This window comes from Ranitomeya imitator, chromosome 4 (assembly GCF_032444005.1).
Source record: "Ranitomeya imitator isolate aRanImi1 chromosome 4, aRanImi1.pri, whole genome shotgun sequence".
Taxonomy (NCBI): domain Eukaryota; kingdom Metazoa; phylum Chordata; class Amphibia; order Anura; family Dendrobatidae; genus Ranitomeya; species Ranitomeya imitator.
The window spans coordinates 496,149,070-496,164,852 of record NC_091285.1 but is presented as its reverse complement, the minus strand read 5'-3'; the positions used below and the strand labels follow the sequence as shown (position 1 = coordinate 496,164,852).

At 47.7% G+C, this 15,783-nt stretch overlaps 1 protein-coding gene across 3 annotated transcripts in view; it reads left to right on the top strand.

The window, feature by feature from the left end:
- Positions 1-15,783, top strand: part of DMXL2 (Dmx like 2) — a 199,236-nt gene that overhangs the window by 83,600 nt on the left and 99,853 nt on the right. For all 3 annotated transcript variants that reach the window (XM_069766009.1, XM_069766008.1, XM_069766010.1), the window contains exons 12-13: positions 13,229-13,910; positions 15,375-15,496. In XM_069766009.1, coding sequence (XP_069622110.1) covers positions 13,229-13,910; positions 15,375-15,496 — 804 coding nt within the window. The remainder of the gene's footprint in view (positions 1-13,228; positions 13,911-15,374; positions 15,497-15,783) is intronic.

Here is a 15,783-nt window from a genome sequence, read left to right as displayed (position 1 = left end):
GAGTTCAAATTCCCTAGCCACACCTGTTTTCAATCAAGAAATAACTTAAATAGCACCTGCCTGAAAAAGTGAAATAGACCAAAAGTCCTCTAAAACTAGACATTCTGCCGCGATCCAAAGAAATTCTGTAACAAATGAGAAACAAATTAATTGAGATCTACCTGTCTGGGAAAGGTTATAAAGCCATTTCTAAAGTTTTCGGACTCCAGAAAATCACAGTGGGAGCCATTATCCACAAATGACAAAAACATGGAACAGTGGTAAACCTTCCTAAGAGTGGCTGGCTGACCAAAATTAAACCAATAGCGCAGAGACGACTCGTTTAAGAGGTCACAAAAGACCCCACAACAACATCCAAAGAACTGCAAGCCTCACTTGCCTCCATTAAGTTCAGTGTTCATGACTCCACCATAAGAAAGAGACTGGGCAAAAATGGCCTGCATGACGAAAACCACTGCCGAGCAATAAGAACATAAAAGCTTGTCTGTTTGCCAGAAAACATCTTTATGATCCCCAAGACTTTTGGGCAAACACTCTGTGGACTGACCAGACAAAAGTTGAACTTTTTGTAAGGTGTATGGTCCATTGCATGTGACGTAGAAGTAACACAGCATTTCAGAAATGGAAATCATCATGAAACATCATACCAACAGTAAAATGTGGTGGCGGTAGTGTGATGGTGTGGGGCTGTTTTGCTGCTACAGGACCTGAGACTTGCTTTGGTAAATGGAACCATGAATTCTGCTACCAAAAAATCCTGAAGGAGAATATCTGGCCATCTGTTTGTGTCCTGAAGCTGAAGCACACTTGGGTTATACAGCAGGACAATGATCCAAAACACACCAGCAAGTCCACCTCTGCATGGCTTAAGAAAAACAAAATGAAGACTTTGGAGTGGCCAAAGTCCTGACCTTAATCTGATTTGAGATACTGTAGCATGACCTTTAAAAATGCGGTTTATGCTCGGAAACCCTGCAATGTGGCAGAATTACAACAATTCTCCTCCAGAGTGTTGTAAAAGACTCATTGCCAGTTATCGCAAACACTTGATTGCAGTTGATTCTGGGTGGCTCAACCAGTTATTAGGTTTAGCGGGCAATCACTTTTTCACACAGGGCTCTGTAGTTTTTTATTTCTTTTTCCCTTAATAATAAAGGCCTTCATTTAAAAACTGCAGTTTGTGATTGCTTGTCTTATCTTTGTCAAATATTTTAACTTGATGGGTGATCTGAAACATTTAAGTGTGTCAAACATGCATAAGAATAGGAAATCAGGAAGGGGGCAAATACTTTTTTGCACAGCGTTATTATACACACACACACACACACACACACACACACACACACACACACACACACACACACACACACACACACTGCTGCATGAGCGATACACACTCAGCTACATTGTCAAAACACACATCGCACAATTACAATGGGCACACATGCACCCACTGTGTATACTTTGCAACATTTTGAGTTTTTTTCCAAGCATGTGACTTATCACATGAGCTGAAAGGTTATTCAACTAGTAGCCAGGATCTGCAGCACCTAAACAGGTTTAGTCATGTACAGGTCCTGGTGGCTTATACTTCTGCCCTGCACTGATCAGATTGATTGTTGTGGGGCAGGAAGAGAAGAGAGAGCAGTTCTCTCAGTGATTGGGAGGACGCTGTGTCCATGTTCTCCTCCATCATAGGAAGCTCCCTCCAGACTATAAGACACTCACATTTTTAGCAAGATGTTTTTCTTGCTTAAAAAAAAAAGTGCAACCAGTAGAATACAGGTTTTTATATTTTGCTAGCTATAATTTTCTTAAATTTTCAGATTTAAATACATTTTTGTGAACAGCCCCACTAAATGTTATTACTAAATATACATGAGTCACACATTATAATGCTGAAAAAAGAGCTGACATTTTAATAATTGAAACCATAGCTATTAACAAAGCTGTTATTTTATTAAATCATTTTTTAGGATTAAATTTGTTTTGTGCTTTTTATAGGATCAGATTGTGGCATATTTTAGTTATTGTGGTTTGTTTGGACTCCATGGTAGGTTCGTCATGCATCAGCAGATATCTTCCTGAGTTTCCATTTAATAACTGAACACATTGTTTGCCTGCAGTTCTTTTGTTCTTTTATCCTGAGGCTTATCTCTTGGTAAATAATGTGCTGCTTTATATTTCATTTTGTATCTCCTACTTTACAAAACAGAAAATGTATAGCCCCCCAGGGACCCAACATTCATCTCTCGCTGCTGGGAGGATTAACTAATGCTATCATTTTCCAAGGCTAGTGGTTTCTGAGATGTTCCATAGCTTAGGTAGAAGAAAGAAAAACTTGATTTAAGGTACCTTCACACATAACGATATTGTTAACGATATCGTTGCTTTTTGTGACGTAGCAACGATATCGTTAATAAAATCGTTCTGTGTGACAGCGACCAACGATCAGGCCCCTGCTGGGAGATCGATGGTCGCTGAAGAAAGTCCAGAACTTTATTTCGTCGCTGGATCTCCCGTGGACATAGCTGGATCGGCGTGTGTGACACCGATTCAGCGATGTCTTCACTGGTAACCAGGGTAAACATCGGGTAACTAAGCGCAGTGCCGCGCTTAGTAACCCGATGTTTACCCTGGTTACCTTCCTAAAAGTAAAAAAAACAAACAGTACATACTTACCTACCACTGTCTGTCCTCCAGCGCTGTGCTCTGCACTCCTCCTGTACTGGCTGTGAGCGTCGGTCAGCCGGAAAGCAGAGCGGTGACGTCACCGCTCTGCTTTCCGGCCGCTGTGCTCACACAGACAGTACAGGAGGAGTGCAGAGCACAGCGCTGGAGGACAGACAGCGTTGGGTAAGTATGTACTGTTTGTTTTTTTTGCTTTTAGGAAGGTAACCAGGGTAAACATCGGGTTACTAAGCGCGGCCCTGCGCTTAGTTACCCGATGTTTACCCTGGTTACCGGCATCGTTGGTCGCTGGAGAGCGGTCTGTGTGACAGCTCTCCAGCGACCAAACAGCGACGCTGCAGCGATCCGGATCGTTGTCGGTATCGCTGCAGCGTCGCTTAATGTGAAGGGGCCTTTACTCTAGTCCCCTGGTACTTGCATACTTCAAGGGTAACATGCTAATGGCAAATCACTGTATTATTGTAACATTTACTTGTTTATGATATTGACCATCAGATCAGGATATCCGTTATTAAAAGATATAATAATCTGGCTGACTCCCAACCGCACCAATAAGTCCCCAAGACCTTTTACCTCTTATTTCCTTTTTCAGCTCCTCTGCACTCACTCCAGTGGTTGTTATTGTAGATGCAGCTCACCCTCTGTGCAGCTACATTTAATTTACCAAGTAGCAATGCACTCCAGCTTCTCTGCCAGAGCTGTTTCACAGCTCCTTCACTCCCATCCTCGGTGGCTACCAACACCACCTGAAAAGCACCATCCTGATACTTCTATAGTCTCAAGATGGATAAATCGCTGGCTTCAGTTTTTCTCCCTTTCAGCTGTTGTCCTGAGACCCCCCTACATTCAATAAATGTGTTACAGGTGCTGACACTGGCCCCACACACTACTGTAGGGGAAATAAGTCATATAATGGAGTAATTCTAATGTAATCTTACACTCTGGAACACCCTGTGCCCTCCGTTCTGGCCTAAGTCACTTGTCGATAAGCTGTAAGCTTGCTATCCTTCTCTGTGGAGCCTGCACTGGCACGGTGTCTCCCCCTCTGTGTACACATCCCCAGTTACTCACAACTTGCTGTGCATCTCTGGTCACAACTCCATATGATCACAGTTCAAAGCACACGCTGTAAAGGTACCTTCACACTAAACGATATCGCTAGCGATCCGTGACGTTGCAGCGTCCTGGCTAGCGATATCGTTCAGTGTGACACGCAGCAGCGATCAGGCCCCTGCTGTGATGTCGTTGGTCGGGGCTAGAAGGCCAGAACTTTATTTGGTCGCTGGCTCTCCCGCTGACATCGCTGAATCGGCGTGTGTGACGCCGATTCAGCGATGTCTTCGCTGGTAACCAGGGTAAACATCGGGTTACTAAGCGCAGGGCCGCGCTTAGTAACCCTATGTTTACCCTGGTTACCATCCTAAACGTAAAAAAAACAAACACTACATACTTACCTTCAGCTGTCTGTCCTCTGCTTTCCGGCTGACCGGCGCTCACAGCCAGTGCAGGAAGCAGAGCGCCGGGGACAGACAGCTGAAGGTAAGTATGTAGTGTTTGTTTATCCTTCGCCACATTGGGGGACACAGGACCATGACCATGGGTGTTATGCTGCTGTCACTAGGAAGCTGACACTAAGCTGAGACAAAAAAAGGTTAGCTCCTCCCCTGCAGTATACACCCTCATGCTGGCTTCCAGAGACCCAGTTCAAGCTTAGTGTCCATAGGAGGCACACTGATTTTTAATCTCACTGATTTTTTTTACCCTTCCTATTCCGGACGAAGGGGGCGACGGATTCTTTCATGTTCCGATCTCCCCCGAACCAACAACAGGCGAGCATGGGAGTTTCACCTCTCCGTATCCTCTCCTGCGACGTGGGAGCCACTGCCTGAGCTGACCCTTTTGGGCGACGGGCCCTTTCCCGGGCACCGATCTCCCCCCTAAGTACAGATGAGCACTGGTGTTTTACCTCCAGTATCCTCCTCTGCAGCCAGGCTTTTTATTGCCGGACATCTGCCCTGGCCACCAGGTTTCACCCTCGGCTGTACAGAGGCCCTATTACCTGTGGCGTCTGTGCAGCCCACACTGCATCACCACTGTTTTATGCGGCTGATACAGGTGGTGGACGGTTCCTCTCCACCCCCCTTCAGGGGTCGGTGGATAGAGGCTTCCCAACCCCTGCACCGTCCCTGTCTTCCACCCCAGGCACTCCTCACCTCATCTCCTCAGACCCCTTGGGGCTCCATCGGGGGGGGGGGGGTTCGCCGGCGCTGCGGTCCGGAGGGCTCGCTCTTAGGGTGGCACACTTTTATTCTGGGCCCCGTATATTCCGGCCATCAGCGGCCGCGCGCCGGGCCGAAGCCGAAAATTTAGTCCCCGGCTTCGGCCTAGCACAGGCCGCATCCCGATAGGCTCCGCCCCCCATTACGCGTCATTATACGGCGCCGCCCCTTGGTCCTGGCGCTTCTCGCTCTCTGCGAGATCTCCTCTCCCCATTCTCGGTGGCCATCTTGGATCGTTCCTCTGCACGCCGCAAGCTCCTGCTCTCCAGCCGCACGTGCAGCGTTTCCTCACATCATCTGTCACCAGCACCGCCGCCGCCTCTCCTCTCTGCGGGACACAGGACCTGGGGTAAGGAGACCACGTCAGGTTCTCCCCTGCAGCGCCGCCCTCGCTTCCTTAGTTTTAGACCCTGGTCTATTTTTACATTAGGGTACACCATGTCCCAGTCAAAGTCTAAAAAGTCTTCTAAGGTGCATACTACCTTTTTTTTCTGCGTGTACCACCTGCCAGGCTCCACTTCCTCGGCCTCAGAGCTCCCCCCTCTGCTCAGCCTGCGATGCCCCATGTGCCCAGGAGCCCTCCACCGCCACCGAGTCCGGTGTACCTAGCCCCCCCGCGTGGGTCGCGTCGCTGTCGCAGTCCGTGGACTTTTTAGCCAATGCCATCAAATCCATTCAGAACCCTCCTGGGGAACGGGGCAATCCGTTACAGGTGTTAAGAGATCCCTCCGTATCAGGGGAATCGTCGGCCAGCAGGGGCCGCTCTGTACGGAAAGAGGCACGGTCATCCAGAAAACGGATCCGCACTACCTCTCCTGAGCTCTCACCTCGCCACTCAGCTTCTGGCAGCTCCACCTCTCGCTCACCCTCTTTGGGGGCTCGCAGCGTTCACGACTCTGAATATGAGTCTGAGGTATCCTTAGACCCGGAGGCTCCGGAGTTTAGATCTACGGTTGACTCCCTCATTGTAGCGGTCAATCACGCACTTAAAGTGGACGATGACTCTAACGCTGCCCCGGACCACGCAGTCTCCTTTACCAGATCCAAACGTTCTCATAAGACGTTCGCCTCTCACCCAGATTTTCTGGAGATAGTCAGGCGACACAGGGAGCGTCCGGATAAGCGTTTCACGGGAAAAAAGGAACTGGTATCGAAGTATCCTTTTTCAGCAGATCTCGTGAAAGACTGGACGGATCCCCCACTAGTAGATCCTCCGGTTTCGCGCCTTGCTTCCAAAACGCTCCTATCCGTTCCGGAGGGCGCTACGATTAAGAGTCCCACTGAACGCCAGCTAGATTCCCTAGCTCGCTCAGTGTACGAAGCCTCAGGTTCTTCCCTATCTCCCTCCTTCGCCGCGGCTTGGGTGGCCAAGGCAATGGTTTCCTGGGCGGATGCTCTAGCGAAATCCATTCATGAACAGGATCTCCCGGCTGAAATGGCGGACCTTGCTAAACAGATTGCCATGGCAGGTGATTACGTGATGTACGCATCTCTCGATTCAGCGAATTGCGCAGCCTCGGTGGCCTCAAACGCCATCACTATCCGAAGGGCCATTTGGCTCAGAGAGTGGCGCGCAGATTCCTCCTCTAAAAAATCTCTGATTTCTCTCCCTTTTCAGAGCGGGCGTCTTTTTGGTGAAAAGCTAGACCAGCTGATTTCCGACGCTACAGGGGGAAAGAGCAAGTTCCTTCCACAACAGAGGCCCAAGTCGGCCTTCCAGCGACAGCCTTATTTTCGTTTTCGGCCCTTTCGTACCAGCCCAGCCTGGTCCAATCCGGCCGGTTTTTCCAGATCGGACTGTTCCGCTCGCTCAGACAGAGACGTTCGTCCCTCTTTCAGGCCGAATCCGTCCTGGCGAGGAAAGCCTAGGCAGCCCAGGACCAGAGGTTCCAGACCTCCCAGATTCCCTTCTCAATGACTCGGGAACGGCGCCAGTCGATACCACCAGAGTAGGCGGACGCCTACTCCTTTTTCAGCAAGCCTGGCTCTCCGTCGTTCACGACGAATGGGTCAGGGATCTGGTGTCGTCTGGCTACAAAATGGAGTTCTCTGCTCCTCCTCCAACTCGGTTTTTTCCCTCTCTCGTCTTCCCAGTTCGGGAGCTCAGTCTCGCGCCCTCCTTTGCGCCATTCACTCCCTCCGCCAGAGCGGGGTCATTGTTCCGGAACACGAGAGGTTCAAAGGTTTCTACTCAAACCTCTTCGTTGTGCCAAAGAAGGACGGAAAAGTGTGCCCTATCTTGGACCTGAAGCTCCTAAACAAGTGCGTAAAGGTACGACACTTCAGGATGGAATCGCTCAGGTCGGTCATCGCCTCGATGGAAAGAGGGGAATTCTTGGCATCGATAGACATCAAGGATGCCTATCTTCACATTCCAATATTCCCGCCACATCAAAGGTTCCTCCGCTTTGCCGTTCTAGAGGACCATTTCCAGTTCACGGCCTTACCCTTCGGTCTTGCCACGGCACCCAGGGTATTCACAAAGGTCATGGCGGCCGTCATGGCCATTCTTCACTCGCGAGGAGTGGTCGTTTTACCTTACTTGGACGACCTCCTCATAAAGGGTCCGTCTTATCAGGCCTGCGAGGCAAGCGTCCACATTACCTTGGATTCCCTTTCACGCATGGGCTGGTTGATCAACTTGAGCAAGTCCTCTCCCGTTCCTGCCCGACGCATCTCCTTTCTGGGAATGATCCTGGACACTTCAAGGGGTCTAGTCTTGCTTCCTCGGTCCAATGCCCAAGCGCTTCAGCATGGAGCCCGGACTCTCTGCCATCCTCGCCCGCGACCCATTCGGTTCGCTATGAAGATCCTGGGCAAAATGGTCGCAGCAATCGAAGCGGTGCCTTTCGCTCAACTCCATCTCCGCCCCTTGCAACAGGCTCTGCTGGACAACTGGGACAGGAGTCTCTCATCTCTCGACCGTCCTTGCCCGTTGTCTCCGCGGATCAGACAATCTCTCGTTTGGTGGACCCTGGGCCCATCTCTTCTCCAGGGGAAGTCTTTTCTCCCGATCCGCTGGTTAGTGGTAACTACCGACGCCAGTCTCCTCGGCTGGGGTGCGGTGTTTCTTCACCACTCTGCCCAGGGCCGTTGGACTGTTCGGGAGTCGAGGCTCCCTATCAACATTCTGGAGATTCGTGCGATCAGGCTTGCTCTGAATCGCTTTCACGCCCTGCTTGCGGGCCACCCGATTCGAGTCCAATCGGACAACGTCACAGCGGTGGCTTACATAAATCACCAGGGGGGTACCCGCAGCAGGGCGGCGATGCAGGAAGTCTCCCACATTCTTCGTTGGGCCGAAACCAACCATTCCACCATCTCCGCGGTGCACATTCCGGGAGTCGAAAACTGGGCGGCGGACTTTGAGCCGCCAGGGCCTTGCCTCGGGGGAGTGGGAACTCCATCCAGAGGTTTTTTGACAGATCTGCCTTCGCTGGGGGACCCCGGACGTGGATCTGATGGCGTCCAGATTGAACGCCAAGGTCCACAACTTCATTGCGCGCTCTCGGGATCCTCAGGCCATCGGAGTGGACGCGCTGATATTCCCTTGGAATCAGTTTCAACTCCCATATGTGTTTCCTCCACTTCCCTTACTGCCGAAAGTGATCCGAAAGATCAAGACGGAGGGAGTTCCGGTCATTCTGGTCGCCCCAGATTGGCCACGTCGCGCTTGGTACGCGGAGCTCGTTCAGCTCGTAGCCGACGTCCCCTGGCGGTTACCAGACCCAGACCTGCTTCGCCAGGGACCGATCTGCCACCAGAGCTCAGGGGCCCTACGTTTAACGGCGAAGCTGTTGAGACCTGGATTCTAACTCGAGCTGGTTTCTCGCAGCAGGTCATTCCCACCATGCTAAGCGCTCGCAAGGCGTCTTCCGCTTCCATTTACCACCGCGCCTGGAAGACCTTCTTCTCATGGTGCAGGCTCCGAGGTCACCCTCCGCTAGTCTTCTCAATCCCTTGCATCTTGGATTTCCTTCAGTCCGGGTTGGATTCCGGCTTGGCACTGAGTTCCCTCAAAGGTCAGATCTCAGCGTTATCCGTGTTGTTTCAACGCAGGATCGCTGCCAACCTCCAAGTCAAGACTTTCATTCAGGGGGTCTCCCATGTGGTACCCCCCTACAGAATGCCGTTAGAGACCTGGGATCTCAACTTGGTCCTGGGGGTTCTTCAGGAACCTCCATTTGAACCTCTTCAGGACGTTCCTCTTTCTGTCCTCTCCTGGAAGGTTGCCTTCCTCGTAGCCGTAACGTCTATCAGACGGGTCTCAGAATTGGCCGCTTTATCTTGCCGGGCTCCTTTTCTTGCCTTCCATCAGGACAAGGTAGTCCTACGCCCTTCCCCGGCCTTTCTTCCTAAGGTGGTATCATCCTTTCACCTTAACGAGGACATCATTCTTCCCTCTTTTTGCCCGCAGCCAAAACACAGAGTTGAAAAAGCCCTTCATACCCTGGACGTGGTACGGGCTCTTAGGAGGTACATTTCCAGAACGGCTCATTTCAGAAAATTGGACGCCCTTTTCGTGCTCCCGGAGGGTCACAGAAAGGGTTTGGCTGCGTCTAAAGCCACGATAGCCAGATGGATTCGATCTGCTATCCAGGAATCCTATCGGGTCAGGGGCAGTCCTGTCCCGGCGGGGATTAGAGCACACTCCACTCGGTCGATGGGTGCTTCCTGGGCCATCCGGCACCAGGCTACAGTGGAACAGGTGTGCAAGGCCGCAACGTGGTCCAGCCTGCATACTTTCACAAAGCACTACAATGTCCACATTCACTCCTCTGCGGACGCGGCCCTTGGCAGACGTATTCTGCAAGCGGCCGTTGCGCATTTGTAGTCAGATGGTACACGGAGTTATTTGGTTGTATTGTTTCCCTCCCATGGACTGCTTTGGGACGTCCCATGGTCCTGTGTCCCCCAATGTGGCGAAGGAGAAATAGGGATTTTTGTGTGTACTCACCGTAAAATCCTTTTCTCCGAGCCACTCATTGGGGGACACAGCACCCACCCTGTTAGCCTTTCGGCTCGTTACCTTTCTTAGTTTTTGACTGTTTTGTTGACATGTTATACGCTAATGTTACTTGATATTTTGTTGTTATTATCCTACTGCTTTTGCACTGAACTGGGTCTCTGGAAGCCAGCATGAAGGTGTATACTGCAGGGGAGGAGCTAACCTTTTTTTGTCTCAGCTTAGTGTCAGCCTCCTAGTGACAGCAGCATAACACCCATGGTCATGGTCCTGTGTCCCCCAATGAGTGGCTCGGAGAAAAGGATTTTACGGTGAGTACACACAAAAATCCCTATTTTTTTTACTTTTAGGATGGTAACCAGGGTAAACATCGGGTTACTAAGCGTGGCCCAGCGCTTAGTAACACGATGTTTACTCTGGTTACCGGCATCGTTGGTCGCTGGAGAGCTGTCTGTGTGACAGCTCTCCAGCGACCAAACAGCGACGCTGCAGCGATCCCAATCGTTGTCTGGATCGCTGCAGCGTCGTTTAGTGTGAAGGTACCTTAAGACTGCTGGCTGAACCCTTCCCCCATGCAGGGCTGTGCTTTACTGACAGGCTTTGTTCTGTTCAATGGAATGGACTGTATCAGCAATTAAAGTCACATGACTACATGTGACCAATCAGGAGCAAAATTTTAACCGCAAGTACGTTTATGAATCATCATTATCAACCATTCATAAATTGCCAGCAAGACTAAAAAAAAGCATTATATTTATTAATTTATTGTTTTCATAAAATGTTAAATATGCATATTTCGCACATTTATTTAATCAGGACTCTTTACCAGATGCGTTACTCTTAAAGAAAAATGTCATGATATTTTCATGAAAAATATAGTGGTTTATTGGATTGTCCACAGAAAAACCACATTGCAGCAAAACATAAAATAGGTGAAATAATTACGAACAGATTGTCCATTTGTTCCCCATCTTTCATGAGATGGTAAAAGGCGTCTGTCTGTCATGGAGTAGAAGTCGTCATCATCGCTACCAGCTGTTCATTCCTTCTGTAACTAGTCTAAATTCCATGGAGAATGAAGGAGAGAAGGCAGGAGGTGACAGCCCCCACGTGAGAGCCCCCACCACCTCCAAAGAGATGATTATATATAGCCCATAGAGCACGTGTTCTCTCTATATGGTGTTAACTTACTCTGAGCTAAATATACAGGAATAGCTTTTGTATTGTCAGCAAAAGACAATGTGCTCAGTACAGAATTGAGAATGAGAATAATTCAATTACCGTACATACTTGAGTATAAGCCGAGTTTTTTCAGCCCAAATTTTTGGGCTGAAAGTGCCCCTCTCGGCTTATACTCGAGTCATGGTCGGCGGCAGGGTCGGCGGGTGTGGGGGAGAGAGGTCTGTCGCATACTCACCTGCTCCCAGCGCTCCTGGCGCTGTCCCTGTCTGTCCCATGGTCTTCGGTGCCGCAGCTCTTCCCCTGTTCAGCGGTCACGTGGTACCGCTCATTAAAGTTATGAATATGGACTCCACTCCCATAGGGGTGGAGCTGCATATTCATTCCTGTAATGAGCGGTGCCAGTGACCGCTAACAGAGGAAGAGGCTGCGGCACCCAGAGGCCATCTGTCCGGGATAAGGAGCCAGGGACGCCGGGTGCAGGTGAGTATTACATATTTACCTGTCCACGTTCCACCCGCCGGGCGCCGCTCCGTCTTCCCGTCCTCTGCACTGACTGTTCAGGTCAGAGGGCGCGATGATGTACTAATCTGTGCGCCGCCCTCTGCCTGAACAGTCAGTGCGGAGAGACGCCGAGACGGGATGCTGAGGAGCTGCGGGCAGCAAGAGAGGTATGTTGTTTTTTTTGTTTTTTTTATTGCAGCAGCAGCATTCTATATGGCACAGCTTTATATGGAGCATCTATGGGGCCATAATGAACGGTGCAGAGCATTCTATATGGCACAGTTTTATATGGAGCATCTATGGGGCCATAATGAACGGTTCAGAGCATTCTATATGGCACAGTTTTATATGGAGCATCTATGGGGCCATAATGAACGGTGCAGAGCATTCTATATGGCACAGCTTTATATGGAGCATCTATGGGGCCATAATGAACGGTTCAGAGCATTCTATATGGCACAGTTTTATATGGAGCATCTATGGGGCCATAATGAACGGTGCAGAGCATTCTATATGGCACAGCTTTATATGGAGCATCTTATGGGGCAATAATGAACAGTATGGAGCATTATATGTGGCACAGTTTTATATGGAGCATCTATGGGGCAATAATGAAATGTATGGAGCATTATATGTGGCACAGCTTTATATGGAGCATCTTATGGGGCAATAATGAACGTTATGGAGCATCTATTTTTACTTTTGAAATTTACCGTTAGCTGCTGCATTTCCTACCCTAGGCTTATACTCGAGTCAATAAGTTTTCCCAGTTTTTTGTGGCAAAATTAGGGTGGTCGGCTTATACTCAGGTCGGCTTATACTCGAGTATATACGGTAATAATTAATTAACATAAACCCACTTAAAAACCCTCACAGAAAGAGGGAATAAACCGGGAAAGTACTCCTAAAATCTTGTACAATATATCAAGTAATAGATAAATCAAAGGCAAAAGAAATGTGGTTATGCGAGAAACTGTAAAAAACAAAAACAAAACATATAATGTGGCAGGAAATGGCCCCAGAATCGAATCAGATTATATGTATGTAACATGGGCAAACAGGAACAAAACCCCTACCTAGGACAGGATGCCTGATATGCACCATATAACCCACCATTCCTGACTTGTGGTTTGATGTTTGCTCTTCTGACATGTTTTGGTCTAGTAAATAATTGTATTCCCGTGACCTAACAATCCTGGAGCAGCTTTCTGTGCAGAGGAACGCTGCATTGTGCCGTATGCTGTAATACATACTAGAAATGTATGGAGAAATTGGATGTCACCAGTTGGGGGGTCGCCCCGTACTCTGACACTGTCCAATCAGTACTTTAGTACCAGTCTTTGAAGGTGCAAACACTTAAGGAATGGGAACGCCCACTAGTCAGTTTAGTCCTAAATTTGTGGAAGTAATAACGCAGGAACTACATAAGGCAAAATTCTAAGGAAAAATACTCCAGATTTGTTATTTTGTAGAGTATAGAAATATTGGTAAAATAAACCCATCAGAAGAGATGACAGGCCTTGTTAAATTAGGTAGTGAAATGTTTAGGAAAATGAAGCCTACAATACATGTTTATTGCTAGCTGATGATTTCTGCTTTTTGTTTTCAGGTTTCCTTTTCTTCTCGGATACCGGTTGCTTTTCCGTCAGGAGATGCTAGCTCGCTTAGCAAAAACATAATGATGTATGCGTGTACTACCTCTGCCAAGGAAGCTGCTACTGCTCTTCTGCAGAAAACCATGATGGCAAGTGACATAACTGTAAATCCTGTGAATGCTCTTCCAAGTGGAGCCAGTATGGCATCAACGGTCATGATGGTTTCAAAGCATATTGATGGGTCATTGAATCAATGGGCTGTGACCTTTGCTAATAAGTCTGCCTTTTCATCAGTGCTCACAGTGTCACATAAATTTCGATATTGTGGCCACAGATTCCACTTGAATGATTTGGCATGTCACTCTGTACTTCCATTGCTGTTGACCTCATCTCACCATAATGTGCTGACGACTCCGGACTCTGATGGGAATCCCTGGGAAACAGAACATGGCGGTAAAGTAGTGGATCCTAAACCTTTAAAAGGTTTCCCCAAGCAACCTTTTAGAAATGCGGCTACACAAACTTTTCACGACCCAAATGCAATTTACAGTGAACTTATATTGTGGCGAGTTGATCCAATCGGACCCTTATCATACAGTGGAGGAGTTTCTGAACTAGCCCGAATTAACTCCCTTCGTACATCTGCCTTTTGTAACGTGGCATGGCTTCCAACACTTATACCAAGTTATTGTTTAGGTGAGTGAATGAAATATTTCTTGTGATTTGTTCTGTGGTGCTTTCTATACAGGTACACACTCTTTTGACAGGAAGAATGGGAACTCGCAGTTGAACTTTACAAAGCTAAGTTTTAAGGAAATGAGCATGTGCTCTTTAGTTGAATCTTAGACCATTAATAGAAAGTGATCTAGACTTGGAAAGGGTGTCCAGGAACTCTATAGGAGGCCCTTTTGTTCAATCTCCTTAAAATGGAGCTGTACTTTCAACATACTTTGTGTAAATCAAAACTGCAAGTGAAAATAAGAAAACTGAATATATCTGATCAGAGAAATCCACTTTTTCACTGACTTATCAGTCACTTCCTCTGTCTCCTGAACTGGTCTTCCACTCTGAAAAAACAGCTCAAATCTATCTTGGTCAAACAAGACAGAATGCAGGCTCACTGTGGTGTCATGTAATACAGTACTGAATGGAGAAGGGAAAAGTGAGAAATAAGGAGCATGGAGCGGAAACAGGCAGAGGAAAACATAGGAAGATGGTTTTGAGCTTTCAAATCCTTTAACTTGAGTGTTGATTTACATCGGCAGCTCAGAACTGCTGTATAATATTCTCCATGTTGCTGTTGCTGGTCTTTTTGTACTTCTTCCATCAGCTCTCAGTGGATTGCAAACTGAGAGAAAAACCAGAGAAAAGTGCAAGATACAAGTAAATCTTGCAATTTTCATATTTGTTATTGCAGCTTTTTTTTACACTCTTAACTTTCTGTTGTCTCAGGAAAGAACACACATTCATTAACTTAATAAACCGCTTTTGACCTTATTTTTTGTATTGACGCATATGCGAAGGTCACTGTGAAGGGAGGAGGAGCAGGGACAGCTGTGATATCGCCTATCGTGGTTGGTGGATCCTGTTATCAGCTGTGTATAGGGGCGTTACCTGTCCTTGTAATCCTGCCTTTGATGATAAGGAGCCTGCTGAACATTCTTTCTGAAAAGACGGGAGATACAAACCTAAAACAGCCCCAGTGGTCAGTGTGAAAATTGCAACATTGCGAATTTTGTTTTCTAATACAGGTAGTAATATAAAAACCGACGCGTAGCGCAAACATTAGGTCATTTTATGTAGATAATTTCCCTTTAATTCCTGAAGATATTCTGTATAGCCATGTAAAGATGGATTTCAGCTACTATTAATCAGACATTTCAAGAGTAGTTATAATATCTTCCATCTAAGGCAGTGTTTCTCAACTCCAGTCATCAAGACCCACCCACAGGTCAAGTTTTCAGGATATCCTCAGTATTGCACATGTGATAATTTCATCCCCTGCTCAAGCCTTAATTTCTTCACCTATGCAGGACTAAGGAAATCCTGAACAGAGTACAAAGCTTTAAGACTAACAATAATAGACAAGGGGCCGATGCATCAATACCAGTGTTGCTCACGGAATTGGGAATTAACCGTCCCATACCTTTTCTTCTCCAGGCACATATTGTAACTCGGCCAGTGCCTGCTTCGTGGCCTCTGATGGGACAAACTTGAGACTGTATCAAGCAGTGGTTGATGCCCGGAAGTTATTGGATGAACTGTCAGATCCCGAATCGTCTGTAAGTTTTATATTGTGCGTTCTGCGTCATAAATCTGTCTTCAGACCAGTGATTACAGCAAAGCTGTTTATTAAATGTCAAGTGAATTGCTGCAATGTTTTATGAAGTTAGTGAATCTTTGCCATTAAATGTCATAGTACTATGGCTTCTCTCTCATTTCTACTATGTGGATAAGAAAAAATGGTGTAAAATCTGTTCTGAGGGGTTTCGGATTGCTACCTTAATGCTATGTGTTAAAGAAGACCTGCTACCTCTCCAGTAATTACTTGTACTCTCCATGAAACAAT